The sequence below is a fragment of the Salvia hispanica genome, chromosome 3 (genome assembly GCF_023119035.1).
Source record: "Salvia hispanica cultivar TCC Black 2014 chromosome 3, UniMelb_Shisp_WGS_1.0, whole genome shotgun sequence".
Lineage (NCBI taxonomy): Eukaryota > Viridiplantae > Streptophyta > Magnoliopsida > Lamiales > Lamiaceae > Salvia > Salvia hispanica.
Window position 1 is genome coordinate 24,223,272 of NC_062967.1, and position 20,204 is coordinate 24,243,475.

Consider the following 20,204-nt stretch of genomic DNA (forward strand, 5'->3'; position numbering starts at 1 on the left):
AATTGAAAAACATGAAGAACAAAAGAAAAGGAATTAAAATTTAGAAATAAGAGGCATCTTTTCTCGTACACTTTTAACTTTATTGATTGGAAATTAGGTGAAAATGACAAATTTCCACCGCAGCAATCGTACTGCAGTGAGTGTGCATTTATCTAGAATTCTAGTGATACAAACTTACATATAACCCACAAAATTAGACATTATTAAGTATACTACAATATTTATTAAGTACACAATTTTAAAAAATTTATTGCAGATATTGGTGAATGTATTTTTAATTGATAAGGTATATAGCTTGGGTTCAACCATGTAGAAAAGATGATATTTTTTGGTTTAATTAGAGACGTTTGTAACGTGAGATTATTTCGTGAACTGAAGTCCAGATGGGCTGTAGTTTTGTCATGGATCCCAATGAGGCTATACCCTTGGGCTTATGCGGAGAAAGCCCATTTTGAATAACCTATTACCGTAAAGCCCAATTAAGCCCACACTAATATTTTGGTACATACACCTAATTTTAAACAAATCAAGAATTATGAAACCTAAGTTTAAGAGAAGTATTTATTATGCGTTAAACTATGAATTTGACAGAAGACTTGGATCAAGTCGCCGGTAAACGACAAAGCCACTCAAACTAATTTTCCACTTCTGGTTTTCTTTGCCAGTTAGGACACCAACTCTGTTAATCTGTCGACATTTTCAACAATTCACCAAAACGTTTCTCATTTTAATCAAGAAATACTTATCTTTTTATTTCACCCTGTCAACTGCAATTGGCTATTGTTTTTCCTTACGTTTTAATTGGTCAATGCACGATTCTTTGATTTCATAAATCAAAACTGTTACTACTACGTTACAGCTTTCCCGTTCTCCCTTTCTATTATTCTTTTTGAAGTAACAAGAAAATTCATAGAGAGAAGAATGGTGGATCCTAACTGGGAGCTGAGGAATTGCTGTCAGCACGAGCAAGTTGTGTTTCTTGTTACAATTGGCGTCTTCACTCTTGTTATTCTTGCTGTAAGTTGTTTCTTTCTCCCGTTTTATTGCACAGCTCAATTATAATTTCATGTTGCTTTTTTTTATGGGATATGGAGCCCCTTTCTTTTGAAACTTCAATTTCAAGAAAAGATTTTTACGAGTCTATGACGTCGCTTGCATTTTTTTTCTGTTTGTGTAGTTTTCCCCCTTTTCTGTTTGTTGGACTCTACTTCCGCTTTAGTTTATGTGGTGTGTCAATAAAAATGTGAAAACTTGTTTGCTTTGCTGCTTGGTGAAATGGTTGATATTTGCAGCCGAAAACTGCTATGTTACGGCAAAGACATCATGATTGATCTACTAGTGAATATATTATTCTGTTTATGACTATCTCAAACTAACCTTTTCTGTTGGACTAATAGTATCAGCCTGCTTATTGAATTACTGTGAAGGCAGGTGTGATTCAATGAGAAGAAATTGAAACTGATTTGTTTTGTCAGTCGTTTCGTATATACGTTTTAATCTTTGATACGTTTGAGCAACTGGTTCTCTCGCGTTTTAATCTTTGATGGCTCTTATCTTGTGACTTGAAAGAAAGAGTTCCCTGTAAAGGAAGGGGATAATAACTTGTTCCCATAGAAAATATAGGAACATGAAGATTGAATCAGAACTATCGACAAATTCTTTCCAAGTCCTTGCTCCCGGTTGTTCAATCATTTGATAACCAGAGTCATTCTTTGATAAATGACAATAACCAGTTGTGCTTGCCCTGGATAACATGTTATGTGCATTAAGCCAGAAAGTGTGTTATGGATCTCCAATAACCCAACAGTAGCTTGTGCTTGCCTTGCTATAGCTTTCATTAGATGATTATGAAGACCAACAATTATTTGCACGTGTTCCACTTTCCTGAACTTTCAAGCTCGACATATCATGATATATTTTGGTCTTTCGGTTGCATCAATGACGTGGAATATAGTCCATATAGTAAGGCTGTTTTCCAGTTTATTCATTTTTGCACGCCAACATAGTTGATTAACATCACTCCTTGAAATTCAACTTATCCCATTTTAACGTATAATGAAAATGACAGCTCTGGAGAACATTTCTACTGACACCTTTTAAGCTCATCACTGTATTTCTTCATGAAGTGAGCCATGCAATTGCTTGTAAGCTTACATGTGGTCAGGTAAAACATTTTCTTATCTTTTTTTGCTTTCGATCTACTGAAGCTCAAGTCTTACATATGTGTCTAATTCTTGTGTACTCTTCTTTAGATATGTTACTTTATATACCCCATATTTCATATATATGCATTTGAATGGCACTCAGACTTCCTATAACTTCCGCTTATTATTTTTAAGGAAAACTGTTATAGTAGGATATAGGAAAGTTCAATTAGCAATAAATATGCTCATCAATAATAATCCTTAGAGAGACAAGTCAAACAAGGCCTTTAACATTATGGATTGATGCATCAAAAGAATGAATCTTGACTAATACGAAAGTCAGTCAACATATATCATAATGGAAGTTATCTAAAATTTGAACTATGGTTGTAGAAGTCTTTTTTACAACTAAGGCCCTTGTATCTTTCACCATTTCCTATGTGAAATATTGATTCTCTTAAGCTTTAATTAATGTTTTACATTATGAAAAAAAATCTCACTTATTAAAGATTGTATGAATTTTGTTGCATGTATAATAGCATCCCATGAAGTTTTCCTGTTAAATCTCTGTTGTATTCAGCATTAGGATGTCACATCTATTCATACATGTAGGTAGAAGGCATCCAGGTTCATGCAAATGAAGGTGGCGTCACTCTAACACGTGGTGGCATTTATTGGCTGATCTTGCCGGCTGGATGTAATACTCTGTTTCCCTTTTCTCTTTTGGCAAAAATGTATAGCATCCTTATACATGTTCACTATTCACTTCCAAATTTACATTTTTTTTTCATTTTCGTAATTTCTTCCCTATTTTAGATCTTGGTTCATCATTTTGGGGTATGGTTCTTGTACTTGCATCAACAAAGCTTCTCACTGCAAGGATTGCTGCTGGTGGTCTTATCCTTGCCCTTGTTATTGTCTTCTTCATTGCCAAAAACGTAAGACATGGCAAATAATGTTTGCATAATAAGCACTGATTTCTGACAGGAAAGTTATTATTTTCTTAAACCATGTGGTGTCCTCGTGCTCTTGAGTTTGCACATATCTTACTGACTAGTTTATAATCAAACAGTGGACATTGCGAGGGCTTTGCATCGGTATGTTACTTTGCTCATAAGTTGGTCTTCTACAATTTACGAGGAACCCCACTTGTGATTATAATCTTTGCATATGTGCCTGTCAGGATTTATTGTGTTTATCGCTATCATTTGGGTGCTGCAAGAATTAACTAAAGTTCGTATTCTTCGCTATGTTATTCTCTTCATTGGTACGGTATCATCCTTACTTTTACTTGTAAGTCACAGTTTGATTCATTTATTTTTAGTTTCCCTCACTTATGGTTTTTCTCTTGTGTGTCAGGTGTTATGAATAGTTTGTTTTCTGTCTATGGTACAGACTCTAATTTCTCATTATGTCGATAAAGTAAATTAGATCAGAGTGCAAATTTGAAAATATATGCTACTATGCAGATATATACGATGATCTGATATCTAGAAGAGTCAATTCGAGTGATGCTGAGAAGTTTGCTGAACTTTGCCCCTGCCCTTGTAATGGAGCTGCGTGGGGAGTTATATGGTAAGCATTGTTAAGTTAAAAGTAAAATTATTTAGTATTTATTTATAACGTTATAAGTGGAAACATTTACTAATATTTGGTTACTCTATATGCCTGTAATATTTTTGAAATATTAAATGAGCATTTCTTGCATATTTGATGGTCAAGACACGTTGAACGTTTTCTGCAGGGGAATGATATCCTTCATATTTCTTTCGGCATCAATATATCTTGGACTTGTCATCTTGTCGTGAGGTACTTTACATTATAGTATCTCTTTCATATGAATGCTGTGTTTTTTATTAGTGAGTACATTTAATTTGATTAAGACTTTCTTTCACATATTTTGCTTAGCACTTTATTGATAATGGAAAAGCCTAATTAGCAATACATTACCATCTGGTAACTCAACTACAGGGGCTAGTGAAATTTAAGTTGTAATACAAAAGCACCAAAACATTCAAACAAATGTAGTTACTGGTAATGCAGCTGGAATGAATTGATATATAGAGTGATGTTGACGAGATCGTTTATGCTTTTTTCTCAAAATAGCAGTATAAACAGAAAGTAAAGATGACAAAGAGAAGTGGAGTTCTCTTGAGAAGCACTCAAGCTATGTAACAAGTCCAGTCAAAATTGTTAATAGTAGTTAATTTCAGTTAGCACCTTATTCTCATTGTGTTCATACATTCACTCGGGTAGGCCAGCACCTTATCGTTTCTCATTTCGCAGCTTGAATATATAATGTGTATGGTTATATTTTTGTTTTGTACTAATTGTCTTCATCTCAATCACCCTTACCTTTTGATATCAGGGTTCAGAAACTTAGTTCTTGATCATGATCCAGCGCTGTACCTCGTGATCTTGAACCGTACAGTTTGTTTACTAGAGAGCATCAGATTCATTTCTGGCCGTGTACATCTATGGCCACATTCTTTTCTGTTGATTCTCATCCCAGCTTCATCAGATTCTAATCTTGTTTCCTACCAGTAGTATATCATTATTTAGATGTTTGGTTAATTCTCATTCTTTCCAATTCTGATTACCTCATCTTCAATTAATTGCAAACTTGTGTGTTCATTTGGTCTGAAGAATCCTAGAAATCTTACTAGTAACTCAGAAGCCAAATTTACATAAAAATAACGTAGTATTCTATTATTTGGTAGATTGTATAAAAAATAAATACGTATATGTAAATATTACTCCCTCCGTCCGCCATTAGGAGTTCCGGTCACTTTTGCGTATTCATTTTACAAAAATGATAATAAATAGTTAAAGTGGAAAAATGATAAAGTAAGATAGAGAATAATATAGGGAAGAGTCTTCTTAACATACTTATACTTATAGGGGAGTGTTAGGATGCCACCACTTCTTAAAATAATACTATACCACCATTCTTAGTCAATCATTTGTACACGTGGATGAATAATAAGCTGCCATGTGGCAAAAAAAAGATAAAAAACACGGCCAGCAATATGCAACACTGTATATAGCAATTTTTCTCGGTCAGCAATATCTTACACGCTATACAGCAATCTATAAATTGTTGTGTAGCGTTTATAATATTGTTGTGTAGCATTTATGATATTACTGTATATGTGGTGCCACGGTATCACTTTAAGATGTGTTGTCAATTTAACACAAACTTATACTTCTAAGTTATAAAAACCCTTGTATTTTATATTTAAATACCAAGATAGTATGTACTATATTACAAATTCTGATTAGGGGAGCCCCATATATTTATAAGTTGTATCTATCATTCTACAGTTATTGTAAATATTTTTTTTTTCTAATGTTTTTCATTCACAATGATGTCCCTAGAATTACTGATGAATTTTATTAGAGGATCACCTCAATTAAATATTTCAATCTATTGAAGATGTAGTGGAATCATTTTCCAACAAGATCTTCAGTACAAGATCCTTTTTAAAACTTGCCAAGATAAATTGAAAATTGAAATGTGTAGGACCTAAATTATTTTTGTCCACAACCATTTAAATAATTAATGCATCACATTGTAAAGTACTGCGAGTCTTTTTAATAGGAGTAGTACTTATTTATTTTTTGATGGAAAGTCTCTTTCCCTAACTAAGAAATAAATCATAAAAAGACATGAAAACGAAAATAATTGAAAGTGAACTTCAATTTTTGTCAGAAATTAGTAGTATGAAGGCAAAGTAAACGCAATTTTTGCTTGTATAACCATTTCAATTTCAAAAAAGAAAATACTTCGAAGTTCGAAAGTACATAAAATAAATTTAAAATATTTATTTGTTGGTATAATAATGTGATAAAAGGAGTGGATACATGGAGCCCAAATGATGATAAGAAGAATGGTAGATCCATTATAGCATGTGGCATTTATGCAATGTTTTATGTCTTTTATTTTATGGGTTATATAATTGAGAAGGCTATTGATAATGACATAATAATTGAGTAATGCAGTGAGTCCATAAATGTCCAACATCAACAATCGTACAATGGCTCTATATTTCATTCAATAATTTACATAAATTGATTTTTGTTTTAAATTAATTAGTCTATCATGAATCATGGATTCATGGTGATCATTAAAAATTTAGATGACTACATCAATATAAAAAAAAATTGGGACCCACAAATATATTTGTAACAACTTTGGAATCAATAATATACCTAAAAGTTATGGAAGTCAATAATAATATTATAATGGTTTTTCATAATAAGATCCAAGTGCAAAGTTTAAAAAAAATGAATAATTAAATTCACATATACATCAGAATCTTTGACTATAAGATACACTAATTCAGAAGTCACAGCCCAGAATCACGTGAATGTTTTTTGTTCATTTTAATTAACATCATTTGACGCAAACCTTCCAGCGGCACACATTTTACAAATTATTTACTACTCAAATTGATCAATTGTTTAATCAGTTTCATATTATTGAATATTGATCGATTAGCTTCGTGACAAATGGGTTAAATCGTGGAAAATCATTTTAAATTTGTAATTTGTTAAACCTCAAACAAATTTTCGATGTAGAATTTTCTAACAGTTTTTAAGTAAAGAATAACGTGAGAGGCATTATCAAATAATAAATAAAAATTACTTTCTTCGTCTCATAAAAATATGTGCAATCTCCATTTTCGTCCGTACCACAAAAATATGTGCATTCCAATTTTGAAAAGTTATACTCCCTCCGTCCCAGATTAACAGTCACTTTTTGCCATAAAAGTCCGTCTCAGTTTAAGAGTCACTTTTAGAATTTTCCATATTTGATCATACAATTTTACCTCATTCTTCATCAAAATTACATAAAAATGTCATTATCTACACTAAAATAAATCAAAATAAAAATCAAAAGTCAAAAGGGACTCACCTTCAACCAACTCGACCATCTCACTTCATTTATTACACACTCTACCATCTCAATTCATTTATTACACACTCCACCATCTCACTTCATTTATTACACACTTCAACTCTTTCTTAAAACTCGAGCCATAACAATAAGTGACTTCAAATGTGGGACGGGGAGAGTATCAATTTAATAATGTATGTCTCACTATCCACTAACACTACTTTAACTACCATTCTACTCACTGGCGGATCTAGGGGGGCAAGAGGGGGCGGTCGCCCCCTCCGTGCGACTAATTTCCTCTTATCCGGACGTAAAATTACCATGTCCGCCCCCTCCGTTTGCCCTAATATCGCCCCAAAAATCGAAAAAAATTGTCATTTTCGCCCTAAACCAACCTACTAATATATATTTCACCCCCTCCATTTTTGAATCCTGGATCCGCCATCTACTCCTCTCTCTTATTTTACTATACCATTCTCCTAACTCGTTCTTACTTTACTAATTTATTCTTAATTCTCGTGTCATTCTAAATGCACTTGGGATGAAATGAGTATATTTTAATTATGGAATGAGTATATTTTAATTATGACCCTATCATAGTTTCGTTTTTAAAAATGATATACCCACAAAAAAGTACAATAATATTTTCTTTTTCCTTCAGATTTTCAGAGACCACAGAGCGATTTTTTGACTATTCTATAAAAACAAAATGTTTGTTAAATAATTTTTATTTCATTCCAAATTTGTGGTTGGTATCAAAAGCTGGATATTACAAGGTTGGAATGAAGGGATAAAATTCAAGTGATTATGCGTTATGGAGTAAGAGAATACTTCACTCCTTCCATAGTAAGGTGTCTTTTGAAATTAAAACAAAACAGAATTCAATATACTGAAACTTAAAAAATGTGCTGATTTTTTTTATTAATTTATTGATATTAATTCTAAAATGAAGAGGAATAATAAAGGTCGGGAAATTAAATTGCCATATAATTATAGTTTCGGCATAATAATTCTCAAATTTTAACATGAAAATTATTAAACTATCCCAAAAAATATTCAAATTTGTTGAGGACCCCTCCATCTCGCAATGTAGCATAAAATTTTAGAAACATGCGAAAGTAGAAATATTTTTCTTTCGACTTGAATGTGTAAGCGTAATTTAGTTGAATAGTAAAACAAATGTGTTGTGTATGGTTTAAGATCAATTAAAGCATGGATCTCCTTCTCCATAGCCAAAGTAAGGGATTGATTCCTTAATTTTCAAATTAAGAATTTACGAGTCTCCACTACTACTCAACCACTCACCTCAAGTTAAATGTGTATTTTTTTTTTTTTGGTTTAAATGTATTTATTTTGTTGTAATAATGCATGGTACACAATTGAAAAGGAGGGAAAAGGTACTAGTAGACAGAGATGCCCCACGTTTTATTCCCATGTTTGGAATAACATAGGGAGATTTTGCTCCTTTCATTCATCGTTTAATCAATACAAAATCCTCAAGAGGAAAGGAGAGGACCATTGCCAAGTGCTGCATTTTTTGGACTCTTCTCTTTCCCTAAACAAATACTCCCTCCGTCCATGATTAAGAGTTTCATTTCTAAATGGCGCGAGTTTTAAGAAATGTTAAAAAAAATGGGTGGAAGAAAGTTAATGGAGTAGGGGTCCCACTTGTATATATTAATTTTAAATGATATGTGAGTGGAATGAGTTAGTGGAATATGAGGTCTCTTTACCATTTATGGTAATTATGAACCAGAACTCTTATTCGTGGACGGAGGGAGTACTATTTATAAGGTATCAATGTACAGAGCTACTAAAATTTTCTAAAATAAGAGCATCCGCAATGGGGCGGACGATGCATCGTCCGCCACTGCAGCATCGCGGACGATGGGTTAACCATCGTCCGCGGGCGATGCGCGGAGGATACCCATCGTCCGTCGCATCGTCCGCCACTGTGGATGACGCGGACGATGGGAACACGTTTCGTTTTTTCTTTTTTTGAATTTTTTCAAAAAAAAATTCTTATTTAAACACTACTATTCACTGCCATTTCACATCTCTTCAATTATTCTCTCTCATCGTCTCAAAAATGAATCGACGACTACGATTTGAGTACATCGGATGGCTGCAGACGGGTCTTGACTCGAGCCTTGTTCGATGCCGTTAATGAAGCCAAGGCGGAATGCTTGGCACAAATGCTGCGGGAGAGCGGCCGGCGGCAGGCGCGGGTCCCTCGCCCGATACGACGTCGGACGTTTGTCCCCCGCGAGCACGACGTAGCGCACAAACGTACTGTTCGCAGATTATTTTGCCGAGAATCAAGGTGGGGCCCGAATGTTTTCCACCGACGTTTTAGAATGAGCCGAGATCTTTTTCTCCGCATTGTGTACACGTTGGAGGGACGTGATGAGTACTTCCAGTATCGGGAAGACGGGATCGGCAGACCCGGACTTACGCCGTTGCAAAAGTGCACGGTTGCGAGCCCCCAGTTGGCCTACGGCACAACAACGGATATGTTCGACGAGTACCTCCATGTCGGGGAGACAACTGGCCGCGAATGTCTCAAGACTTTTTTGTAAGTTAGTTGTGGAGGCTTTTGGCGACACATATTTGCGACGCCCGACCGCTGATGATTGTCAGAGCCTGATGCGGATGCACGAGACGGTGCACGACTTCCCCGGGATGCTAGGGAGCATCGATCGTATGCACCTGGGCAGTGAAAGAACTGCCCGACGGCCCGGAGAGGCCAATTTACTAGCGGCTACAAGGGCGTGCCCACCCGACGATGACCTTAGAAGTCGTCGTTGACCACCGCCTTTGGATCCGGCATGCCTACTTTGGTGTAGCCGAGTCGAACAACGACATCAACGTCCTCAACTCATCCACCCTATTCGCCGATCAATGCAGGGGTCGCGGTCCGACCATTCAATTCACTGCCAACGGCCCGCACACATCATATGGGGTACTACTTGGCGATGGCATATACCCAGAGGTGGCCTATTTTTTTGAAGACGATCAACCGCCCAATTGGTGAGAGGAGAGTCTTGTTTGCGGCAAAGCAGGAGTCCGCGCGGAAGGATGTGGAGCGGGCTTTTGGGGTGCTCCAATCGCGGTGGGCAATCGTGAAAGGTCCGGCGCGTTTCTGGTACAAGGAAGTCATCGCCGACGTCATGTATGCGTGCATCATCATGCATAACATGATAGTCGAACAAGAACGTGGACATGTCACCGATTGGGTGGATGATGAAGCCGGATCTAGCTCCAGCACGGCGACCTCGTCTGTCACTCGAGGATTACCGACGTGGCTTCGATGCGCAACCAACAAGACCATCACGGCGGCTCATGACCGACATGATTGAAGAAGTTTGGGCACGTGCAACCGCCGCTGTTGAGAAATTGTAGTCTTTTTATTTCGTATTGTAATACGCATCGTCCGCGGACTATGACACGGAGGATGCATCCTCCGGCCTATCCTCCGCCCCCTTAATCCGCCATTGCAAGGGGTGCGGACTATAGGGCGGAGGATGCACACATTTTTATTTTTATTTTTATTTTTATTTTTATTTTTATTTTGTATTTTCTTCTATATATATAATCAAATTTTTTTACTTCATTTCACACCTTTCACTCCACTCTCTTCCTCATCTCAATTTCTCTCTAATTTCAATAATGAATTTCGACAATTTTTCATTTTTGCAAGCACAAAAATAAAAAATAAATATTGACAATAGGATTGGCCTTTAATTTATAGTGTTTTTATATTTATTCTTGCTAATTGATATGTTTGCAAACATATAAAATAAATATTATAGTGTTTAAATATTCATATAATAAATAAAATATTTAGGGTGGGGCTTAGGGTGAGCTATAGTCCGTCCCATTACAGGTAGAAGGGGCAGATGATAAAATGCTAATGTGGCCGCGCATAGGGCGGGGTTTAGGGCGTCGCAACCTCCGCCCCATCAAGGATGCCCTAAATTTAAGTATATATCGAATGCAACTAAAATTAATAAAATAAGCAAAGTCCTTACAAATCATATCTTTTGAATGTAGTAGTTGAAGTTGTTCGCAACAACGTAAAGTACTATTGTATACTAGTAATCATTGATAAATCGATTATTGATTGACGAGAATAAAATAAGTTTTTTTAAAAAGTTTTGGTTTGGTGACATTTAAAGCAAAATTAAAAGCACTTAATGTGAATGAACTAGAAGAAAGTTTAAGAGCTAAGAAAAGGGGCATTTTGAGATGGTGAAAATGTGGATGAGACTTGTTTATCTTCATCTACGGCAACTGGGCTTGATGATGAGTAGTAACATGCCAATGTCTGTCCTGACACCAATTATTTTCAACCATAACTTATTTTTCAAGCAAATATAATTTTTTTTTCATAATAATTCCAGATTTCCATCCCTACTTGAGGGATTATTTTACATTTATAACGCTCAACTAATGAGAATATGCTACATCAATTCCCTTGACAATTTGTAACTTTTATGGAGTACACAAGTAGTACTATTATGTTTCAATCAATTTTTTTTATTGCAAATATTTAAAGTTCGAGTCAGATTTGCAGTTTCAATTAGGGGTGGCGAAACGGGTTATCCGCAGGTATCCGCACCTGACAAGTCGGGTACTCGTACTCGATTTCAGCCAAATTTGTTGTCTCAATACCCGCCCGCAACATATCGGGATGACCTAATTTCCGTGTCGGATATCCCAAACCTGACATTGCGGATACCCGTACCCGATCTGATCATAAATTTATAAGAAAATAAACTTATGGGACATAAAATATTTGTTACTACTAATTAACTAAAATAGAAAATTTGAAAACCCTAATAGCCGACAATGTTTCCTAATTAATTTACTTTATTAATTTTGATGGTAAGTTTGAATATATTAGAAATAAAAGTGAGAGGAAACTCTATAGTTAGTTCCAGTGAGTTTTCAACTAAATATTTGTTGGAATATAAAACTGTTTGAAAAGATTTCTTAAAACACTTAGATTCCATAAAGTATTAAAAGATTGTATATAACTAATACTAATAATATTTGGTATTATCGGGACTAGCGGGTATGCAAAACTCTAAAACATACTACTCGATCCCACCCCGTTTCCCGTTATCGCCGGGTAGCGGATATCGGGTATCGGGTCAAAATGAGAATTACCCGTTACCCGCTAAGCATTTTGCCACCCCTAGTTTCAATCACAATTTTGAGTTTTAATTGGTGAAATAATACTACTAACTTATATTGATTGGGTCGACTATAAGTGAAATTAGTATTATTAAATACCTACTACTATTATGTTTACTTTTTCAATGTTAGTTCATATATTTACAAGTAACTTTACGTAATTTTATGAATTACTATTGTTATTTATTAATCACGCACACTGATGACTGATCTGGTATATCAATTAAGATTCAACAACTTTCTACAAATTATATAAAAAATCAGACGAATTCACGTCATATATTCATCTAGGTACATTTATTTTAAAATTTCTGCGATGGATTACAATATGTAAGATGAGAGTACATTGGATACGAACAATAAAATTTGCATTTTTTGAAAATTCAAAATTGCTGAATCTGTAATAAGAAAATTGTTGAGATTGCACAATAAATACAATGAATATTTAATCTCAACTTTCTACACTATTGACAAATGATAAACTTGTTAAATGCACATTTCACTTCCTATTTAGATCCATGAGCCATAAATGAAGGCAAAAATGAAGGTAAATTATTAAGTATTACTAATATTTTCAATGCCCATTTTCACCTTCTAATAATAATTAAAAATGTCGATATTAATTTATTATTTAGGTGGACCCAAAAAGCTGTGAAAACCAGTTTCACTCCAACTGCCATAAACGATCCCCACCGACGCCCCCGCCATCGTCTCCCTCCGCCGTGGGCCGCTCTCCGCCCTAATTTCTCATTTTTACACACTTTTTTCCTCGCAGGAAAAAGTAAGAGTAAAATTACAATGGTAAATTAAACCCAATTTAATCTCCCTCTCACCGTCGCCTTCAAAAAGCCCCAATCCTCTGCCCCATTTCCTCCATGGGCGTACTCTCATTCCCCCTTCTTCTCCTGCTTTTCCCGCACCCTCGCCACATTCCTCTTTCTCTCTCTCACTAAACCTAGGCATCGCATTGCCATGGGTGCCGAATTTCCGGGAATTGTTAGGCTCAGATGCTCCGTCAAGAGGTACGAATGGGGCAAGGTCGGGGAGGAATCGGGTGTCGCGCGGCTATACGCTAGTAATAGTGGGGAGGAAATCGACGGTGATGAGCCCTTCGCCGAATTCTGGATGGGGACCCACGACTCGGGCCCCTCAACCGTTGTGCCCAACTGCCAAATTCGGAGTGCTGGTGTGGAGATGGAGGGCGGCTTCAAGCGGGATCGCTCCAATTTAGTGAGTTTGAAGGATTGGATTCAGCAGAACCCTGTCGTGCTTGGGGATAAGGTCTTCCAAAAATGGGGTCCCAATCTCCCCTTTCTCTTCAAGGTAGTCTTTCAAATTTCTGTGCTTTTTTAACTGTTTTTTAGTCCTTATCCTCCCAAACGGAAATCCACTCACTTGCTGATGACATCAAGATCTGTTCATTTGTGTTAAATTCGTTGATTCTGTTAAAAAGCAAGCGTTTCCATCTTTAATATAATGAATGTTGCTTTTAGGTACTTTCAGTTTCAAAGGCTCTGTCTATACAAGCTCATCCAGATAAGAGTTTAGCTGCAATCCTACATAAGCAACAGCCACAGGTGTACAAGGATGACAATCACAAGCCTGAGATGGCCTTGGCGCTCACTGAGTTCGAGGCTCTCTGTGGTTTCGTTGGTCTCGAGGTAGAACATGATTTCCATGTTGCATTTTTCTTTATTGGTTATGGATTTCGTGTTTGGATCTGGAATATTGATTTGCCCCTTCATAGTTTTTTTAAGAAACCTGCACACACTTCATTTTCAGTGACTTCTTCTTACTTAATTGGTCTGGGATGTAGATAGGCTGGTAAACTTTGGTATTATCTGGTAATTTGGTAAAGATATATATCTGCTGGATGAATGGGGATGGTTTTTGTTATTTATCAAAATTTGGTTGAATATCTGTGCATGTGACTACCATGTGCTTGGAAGCTGTCAGTGCATTGTCAAATAAAGTTAGGCATTAAGGTGCACTGATCTATTTAAGGTTTCCCATGGGTGGAAATCATATAATGGCTGAGTACATATGTTTTGGTCTGTGGATGGCTTCATGGTTCACACCCAGGAACCATGAGTATCCTTGATCCTGATGCATAATCTGTTCCTTGGAGGTGTGAATTCCCCTGTAACTCTGTGAGTCTGTATGTATGCATCCACGTGCACAAATATATTTAAAAAATTGTGTTGTTTTTTAAGCAAAAAGACCTTTCTCCAGATGATGGTAGGAAAACAGCTACAGACAAAACTTCTTTTTTTCACCTACTACACACCTGTTATTTACCACCTTATGTATAACCAAAGAATCCCGCAGCGAATTTCATTTTGAAACCCAGATATTTCTGTATTCAATCATCATTTTTATGGTGATGATTGCGTTCAAGGGTTGCAGCTAAAAAATCTCACCTTGAGGAGAGTAATGAAACCCAAAAACTTGTGTAAGAAGATGTCAGTTAATGAAAATGACTGCTTCTAACCAGATTGCACCTTTTTTAATCTCCAAGCACTATTCATATCCCTGGTCTCTCTCTCTCTCTCTCTCTCTCTCTCTCTCTCTCTTCCTCCCTCCTCTGAATTCATCAGGCCTACTACAAACTTGATTTTAACCTTGTTGTGTTAATTCGATTTTGCTACCCAATTTGCTTTGCGAGTTGCCTCAGAATGGTTTAGTCAAATACAGTTGCAGAAAGAAAAATAAAAGTATGACAACAGGGGTTAGGTTGGGGAGGCTTATACCTTAAAACGACCGGGTGGAATTCCATGTTCAGCTTAGAAAATAGTAACAGGCGGTCTTAGTGGCCCAAAGTTAGATTAAACTATTTTCTAACTCATCTTCTGCAGAGAGCACTCATCCCCACATAAAACATAATGCAGTTAGACTTGAGTATTTCTTGATATTTTTTCACATATTTATTTGATATTTTTCTCTCGCTTTTAGGAAATTAAAAATGTTCTCCAAAATGTACCTGAGATCACTGAAGTGGTTGGCACTGCATCGGCAAATCAAGTATTACGCATAAGCAAAGAGGACGGGGAAAAGAAACGAAAAGATGTCCTGCGATCTCTATTTACTAAACTTATGTCGGCTAGCAAGGCCGTCATATCTGATGCAGTCTTCAAGTTGATAAACCGACTGAACATAAAGAGGAAGGTATTTAGACCTGGATCCATATTTTTCTGACTTGTGTTTACATTTGCTTTAATGTGGTTTATTGTTCAGTCAAAGATGATTCCAGTTGTCTGTTGACCGATTTCATCTGTCTCTTTTCTAAAATCACTATTGCTGTATATATGAACATTCATTAGGAATTATGAAACAGAAGAATATGAATAATAGTTAAGCGAGAAGGTGTTACCAATTAAATAATACTAACATGATGGGTTTTACATTTGCAAGTGAGTGTAGTTTTGATTGCCTATCATAGATTCGCTTATATTCTTAAAATTATATTAACTGACGAATGCGAGTTACTGTTTCTGATAGGTGAGGGGGCTGACTGAGAAGGAGGAACTAGTTTTGCGGCTTGAAAAGCAATATCCAGGGGATGTTGGTGTCATTGCATCTTTCTTGTTTAATTATGTGAAACTTAAAATTGGTGAAGCCCTATATTTGGGTGCAAATGAACCTCATGCATACCTATATGGTGAATGTGTTGAGTGCATGGCAACATCAGACAATGTTGTACGAGCTGGTCTTACCCCAAAGAAACTCGATGTTCAAACTCTATGTTCCATACTCACGTACAAACAGGTGAGAGCAGAGTAGTTGTTCTTTTAGGGTTAGCATTAACCACTGTGCCACTAATCCAACACACACACACGTAGTATATTAGATTTAACATCTTGTTTTGTTACTTTGTGGGGAGAAAAACAGTCTTTACCCTTGTTGTAGTTATTTATCCTTAATTTATAGCAGCCTATACAATTTAGTTTTCCTTTTGTTCATCAAATCAAATTTTTTCGGTGCAGGGTTTTCCAGAAATTCTTCGTGGAGTTCCTTCAAATCCTTATACATTAAAGTATCTCCCACCTTTCGATGAATTTGAGGTAGATCAGTGTATTCTTCCTCAAGGAGCATCGACTGTCTTTCCTGCCATTCCTGGTCCTTCTGTTTTCGTGGTTGTGAAAGGAAAAGGAACCATGCGGCAGGCATTTTCGGAAGAGTTGATTGGTGAAGGAGATGTCCTGTTTACGCCTGCAAACGCACAGATCAGTGTGAGAACTACTTCAGGTTTGAGTTTGTATAGAGCAGGTATTAGCAGCAGGTTTTTAAGTAGCAAATGTGTGTGATTGTTTCCCCCTTTTTCCAGTGTCCATGTTTTGCTGCCTGCCGTCTTGTAATACTTATAATGTACCATGTATATGAACCGATACTTGTACACGCTAATAAATCATTATCAATGAAATGCATAATCCATCTTCTCGGTATGTCAGTATGAAATTATTAGAAAACATAAAAGTTAATAACGTTAGTACTACTCCATAGTAAGAATTTGGTAGTGCGATGCTAAAAGCAGAGAGGTTTGGACAGTCCTTCCAAGACAAGCATCATTCTGGTATTGATGTACATATAGACATATAGATTCAACAAGAATTCAATAATTTACGAGTGCAAAAACAATATAATGAAAATTCTCTTTCGATATGGTGGTACACAATTAAGATTATCACAAGTTGAAGATAAATTGCAAAATAAAAACCATCAAACACTGTCACTACTCATAGTTCGTCAGTAACGACTCACTGAAACAGAGGTTTGCATGTAGTAAGAAATGCAAAATAAAAACCATCAGTTATGTTTGTATATAGTAAGAATTCGGAAGTGGCATGCTAAAAGCAGAGGTTTGGACAGTCCTTACAAGATCAGCTTCATTCAAAAGGCATAATATTGTTTGTAAAAAGGTAAAAAAAAATATAGAATTTTGAAGAATGTATAGACAAGCAGTAGTATATTCAACAAGAGACGTCTGAGCTTATCAGAGATTTAAAAAGTGTAGTAAATTTTGTGCTTGAACTTTATCAGAATTCAATCAATTTACAAGTGCAAAAACTAAAGTAGGTGAAGAGAATTTCACAAGTAGATTGAAAAATAAACCATCAAACACTTTCACTGCTCATAGTTTATCGGCAACGACTAACTGAAACAATTGTCTATACTTGATGCAAATAACAGAACATCCAAAAAAGGGAAGCTTTAATAAAGACAACATAGGTTTAACAAATTTTGGTAAAAAACAGCAGCCCAATTCTCTTTCATCAAAACTTCGAATACCCCCATACTAGTATATTTCTTGCAATGGAAAATAGTTGACAACACAACTAGATTGCAAGATTTTCAGGCTTCATTCGTTGGATATTCAAAGACAACATCTTTCCCGGATAGCTTCCTGTAGACTCCTGAGAAAGTCTCGAGTTTGTTCTCTGTGTCATTCCTTGCCTTGGGATCCAAGAACACCTGTAAACGCATACAGCAGCGAGATTAAAGTATCAGTTATGGCTAAGATGTAGATTCCTACAAATTTAATATAAATGAAGCAATCACCTTCATGATCTTTGATCCATCAAGTCTGTATCTGATGCGCTTGCCAACAATCTCAGCTGGATAAACTACGTCCTCAAGCACAGCTTCATGAACAGATGTGAGGGTGCGGGATCGAGGCCTTTGAACAGCAGAACCCTTCTTTGGTGGACGCACAATCCTTCTAGTAGCAATGACAACAACTTCCTGCATTTTCAACAATCAATAAGAAATCAAATAATAGTAGATTGAAATTCAACCCTCAAGCCAGCAAATATTCCGGTGCCAGTACACATGATCATAAGATGTAAAATTACAAACTGAGCCATGATAAATTGAAGAAAATATAGTACAAGGTATTGAATGCATCCAAACATAAAGAAAATTTTACCAAAAAAAAAGGTGAGTGTTACCTTTCCACTGAATTTCTTCTCAAGTTCTCTAACCAGCCTGGAATGAATTTTGCGGAAAGCTTTCCTCAGCCGGTAGGGAACATGGATCACAATAGCCTTCTTGCCCCCAGAAACATCAACTTGCCTAAGGTCCATAATAGAAAAATTAGTAGAATGACCAAAGGAAGCAGACACAAATCTACAAAATTTGAAACCTACAAGGCAGAGTTGATGTAAAGGTCCTTCAAGTCACTCTTAATGTCTCCATTGGTGTTCTCCAAATCAAACAAAGCCTACATACACAATTAAAAAATAAATAAAACACGATAAAGCACAATGCAAGCCTAACCGTTAAAACACAAACACAGTGCTCAAAGCATTAATCATGAATTACCTGAGCCACACTCTCCTCAAACTCAGTGGGCTCAGCATCCCTGTCCTTGTGAATCTTCTGCGAAGCAGTATACATCTTTGCGCCTTCACAAGATGAATTGAAGTAAATTTTGGTTAATTAGAGCAAACTATGGTTGGAATTAGTTAATTTTGGTGCGCCTTGATAGCCACAAAAACAAATCATGCTATATATTGATAATGACCACATATCTATTCCAAATGTCTTCGTGGGAAATATTGAAAAGCACAAATACAGAAGTGCAATTAGAAAAGATTAAACATGATTTACACCAAATTCGTTCATGAAAGAGGACGAAATCGAACTTAACAAAACTAGCCTAAACAATCAGAGCTCAAATCATACGATTAATTTACGATGCTTGTCTTTCAGAAATTTACAACAAAAATAAAGAGAAAACAAACAAGGAACAACGCATAGATTTGAGTACCTTTTCGATCGAGCCGGATGATAACTAGCTGCGGCGCCGGAGACTCTCAGTTGATACGCGCAGGATTAAGTGTGGAATGTGGTGGGCGGAAGATTTTAAAGATTGTTAACCCTAGAATTGACGGTAGCGATGTAGAGATTGAAACTGACCGTTAGATTAACTAATGGGATATAAAAGAAAACCCGATATGTGTTGGGCTCAAATTGTTTGGGCTCAAATTATGCCATTACATAACTGACTTCAGAGTAAAAACTGAAACAAGACTAATAAATACTCCCTCCGTCCCATTAAATATGCAATATTTGGAAATTGACACATGTTTTTATGTAGTGTTGTTTTGTGTGTTAATAAAGAGAGAGTAAAGTAAGAAAAATGAAAAAATAGAGATAGAGATGTTTCCATTTTAGGAAACATTTCATTTTTAATGGGATAAACTAAAAAAGAAAACGTTTCATTTCTAATGGGAAAGAGGGAGTACATGTTTGGGCTCAAATTATGTCGTTATAACTTATAATGTACCGTGTATATGAACTGATAATTGTACACGCTAATAAATCAATGGCAAAATACATCCATAACTCCTTGTACTTTGATTGATTATTTCAATAGGTTCTTGTACAATTTTTTCGTTTTACCAAGTCCCTGTACTTTTATATTTGATATATTCCGATCCTTATTTAACGGAACCATTAACTATTCCGTTATAAAATAACACGTCATATATCAATTATTTAATTATATTCCATGTAATATCCTAGTTGGAAAAAAAACATAAAAGAAAAAAAAGAAAACTTCATAAAGAAATTCAAATTGCATTTTCCTGATTTATATCTCTACAACCAAACAATCAGTAATACTCAAACTACTACACCTTCAACTAACCTACGATTATCAATCTTCTTCAATGATTTTTAGCCCATATAATCAAACAAAAAATTTCTTCTTCTCTCTTGGTGTTGAAGACAAGTAAGAACAATGCCCCAAAAAATATACACACAAGATAAAGGAGGACACTTGCTAGAAGTTCAATATTTCTTTCATTTTGTTGTGTCATTTTTGGTTTCTGAAAAAAAGAAGATGAGGAATGAGCCTTGTAATTGCAGAATTGTGGCGAAGAATTGATTGTTGATTGCAATCAAAATGTAACCAATTATAATGCATTCAATGTGTTCAATGAAATTTCTAAACGAGATTT

At 35.9% G+C, this 20,204-nt stretch overlaps 4 protein-coding genes across 5 annotated transcripts; 3 read left to right on the forward strand and 1 right to left on the reverse strand.

The window, feature by feature from the left end:
• The first annotated feature begins 681 nt into the window (after positions 1-681).
• On the forward strand, positions 682-4,776 carry LOC125212314. Of its 2 annotated transcripts, none has more exons than XM_048112442.1 (10): positions 682-1,017; positions 2,069-2,164; positions 2,757-2,841; positions 2,961-3,082; positions 3,217-3,241; positions 3,328-3,411; positions 3,504-3,533; positions 3,614-3,719; positions 3,889-3,953; positions 4,513-4,776. In XM_048112442.1, the coding sequence occupies exons 1-9, from the start codon at positions 922-924 to the stop codon at positions 3,950-3,952; spliced, it is 708 nt and encodes a 235-aa protein (XP_047968399.1). In that variant the 5' UTR covers positions 682-921; the 3' UTR covers position 3,953; positions 4,513-4,776. The 2 variants fall into 2 exon arrangements, with proteins under 2 accessions (XP_047968399.1, XP_047968400.1); XM_048112443.1 differs by lacking the exon at positions 682-1,017 and adding an exon at positions 1,075-1,962.
• A 5,243-nt stretch (positions 4,777-10,019) lies between these two features.
• Positions 10,020-10,403, forward strand: LOC125209644. The gene has a single exon (XM_048109232.1). It carries the CDS (start codon positions 10,020-10,022, stop codon positions 10,401-10,403), a length of 384 nt encoding a protein of 127 aa, XP_047965189.1.
• A 2,505-nt stretch (positions 10,404-12,908) lies between these two features.
• On the forward strand, positions 12,909-16,685 carry LOC125212218 (mannose-6-phosphate isomerase 2-like). The gene is made up of 5 exons (XM_048112320.1): positions 12,909-13,566; positions 13,737-13,904; positions 15,196-15,408; positions 15,742-16,008; positions 16,227-16,685. Exons 1-5 carry the CDS (start codon positions 13,216-13,218, stop codon positions 16,545-16,547), a joined length of 1,320 nt encoding a protein of 439 aa, XP_047968277.1. The 5' UTR covers positions 12,909-13,215; the 3' UTR covers positions 16,548-16,685.
• Positions 16,686-17,339: 654 nt separating this feature from the next.
• Positions 17,340-19,153, reverse strand: LOC125212219 (40S ribosomal protein S7). The gene is made up of 6 exons (XM_048112321.1): positions 19,010-19,153; positions 18,562-18,644; positions 18,387-18,460; positions 18,189-18,312; positions 17,800-17,982; positions 17,340-17,712 (listed from the first exon to the last, which is right to left on the reverse strand). The coding sequence occupies exons 2-6, from the start codon at positions 18,634-18,636 to the stop codon at positions 17,593-17,595; spliced, it is 576 nt and encodes a 191-aa protein (XP_047968278.1). The 5' UTR covers positions 18,637-18,644; positions 19,010-19,153; the 3' UTR covers positions 17,340-17,592.
• Positions 19,154-20,204: the final 1,051 nt, after the last annotated feature.

What these genes read in the sequence shown, in the direction of transcription:
- LOC125212219 (XM_048112321.1), bottom strand. Translation starts at nt 18,636, where the DNA reads ATGTATACTGCTTCGCAGAAGATTCACAAGGACAGGGATGCTGAGCCC. An exon ending in CTTTACATCAACTCTGCCTT is followed by an intron (nt 18,313 to 18,386) that starts GTAGGTTTCAAA and finishes TATGGACCTTAG; the next exon opens with GCAAGTTGATGTTTCTGGGG. An exon ending in ATGGATCAAAGATCATGAAG is followed by an intron (nt 17,713 to 17,799) that starts GTGATTGCTTCA and finishes ATGCGTTTACAG; the next exon opens with GTGTTCTTGGATCCCAAGGC.
- LOC125209644 (XM_048109232.1), top strand. Translation starts at nt 10,020, where the DNA reads ATGGCATATACCCAGAGGTGGCCTATTTTTTTGAAGACGATCAACCGC.
- LOC125212218 (XM_048112320.1), top strand. Translation starts at nt 13,216, where the DNA reads ATGGGTGCCGAATTTCCGGGAATTGTTAGGCTCAGATGCTCCGTCAAG. An exon ending in ATCTCCCCTTTCTCTTCAAG is followed by an intron (nt 13,567 to 13,736) that starts GTAGTCTTTCAA and finishes TGTTGCTTTTAG; the next exon opens with GTACTTTCAGTTTCAAAGGC. An exon ending in GACTGAACATAAAGAGGAAG is followed by an intron (nt 15,409 to 15,741) that starts GTATTTAGACCT and finishes TGTTTCTGATAG; the next exon opens with GTGAGGGGGCTGACTGAGAA.
- LOC125212314 (XM_048112442.1), top strand. Translation starts at nt 922, where the DNA reads ATGGTGGATCCTAACTGGGAGCTGAGGAATTGCTGTCAGCACGAGCAA. An exon ending in TAGTTTGTTTTCTGTCTATG is followed by an intron (nt 3,534 to 3,613) that starts GTACAGACTCTA and finishes GCTACTATGCAG; the next exon opens with ATATATACGATGATCTGATA. An exon ending in GCTGCGTGGGGAGTTATATG is followed by an intron (nt 3,720 to 3,888) that starts GTAAGCATTGTT and finishes CGTTTTCTGCAG; the next exon opens with GGGAATGATATCCTTCATAT.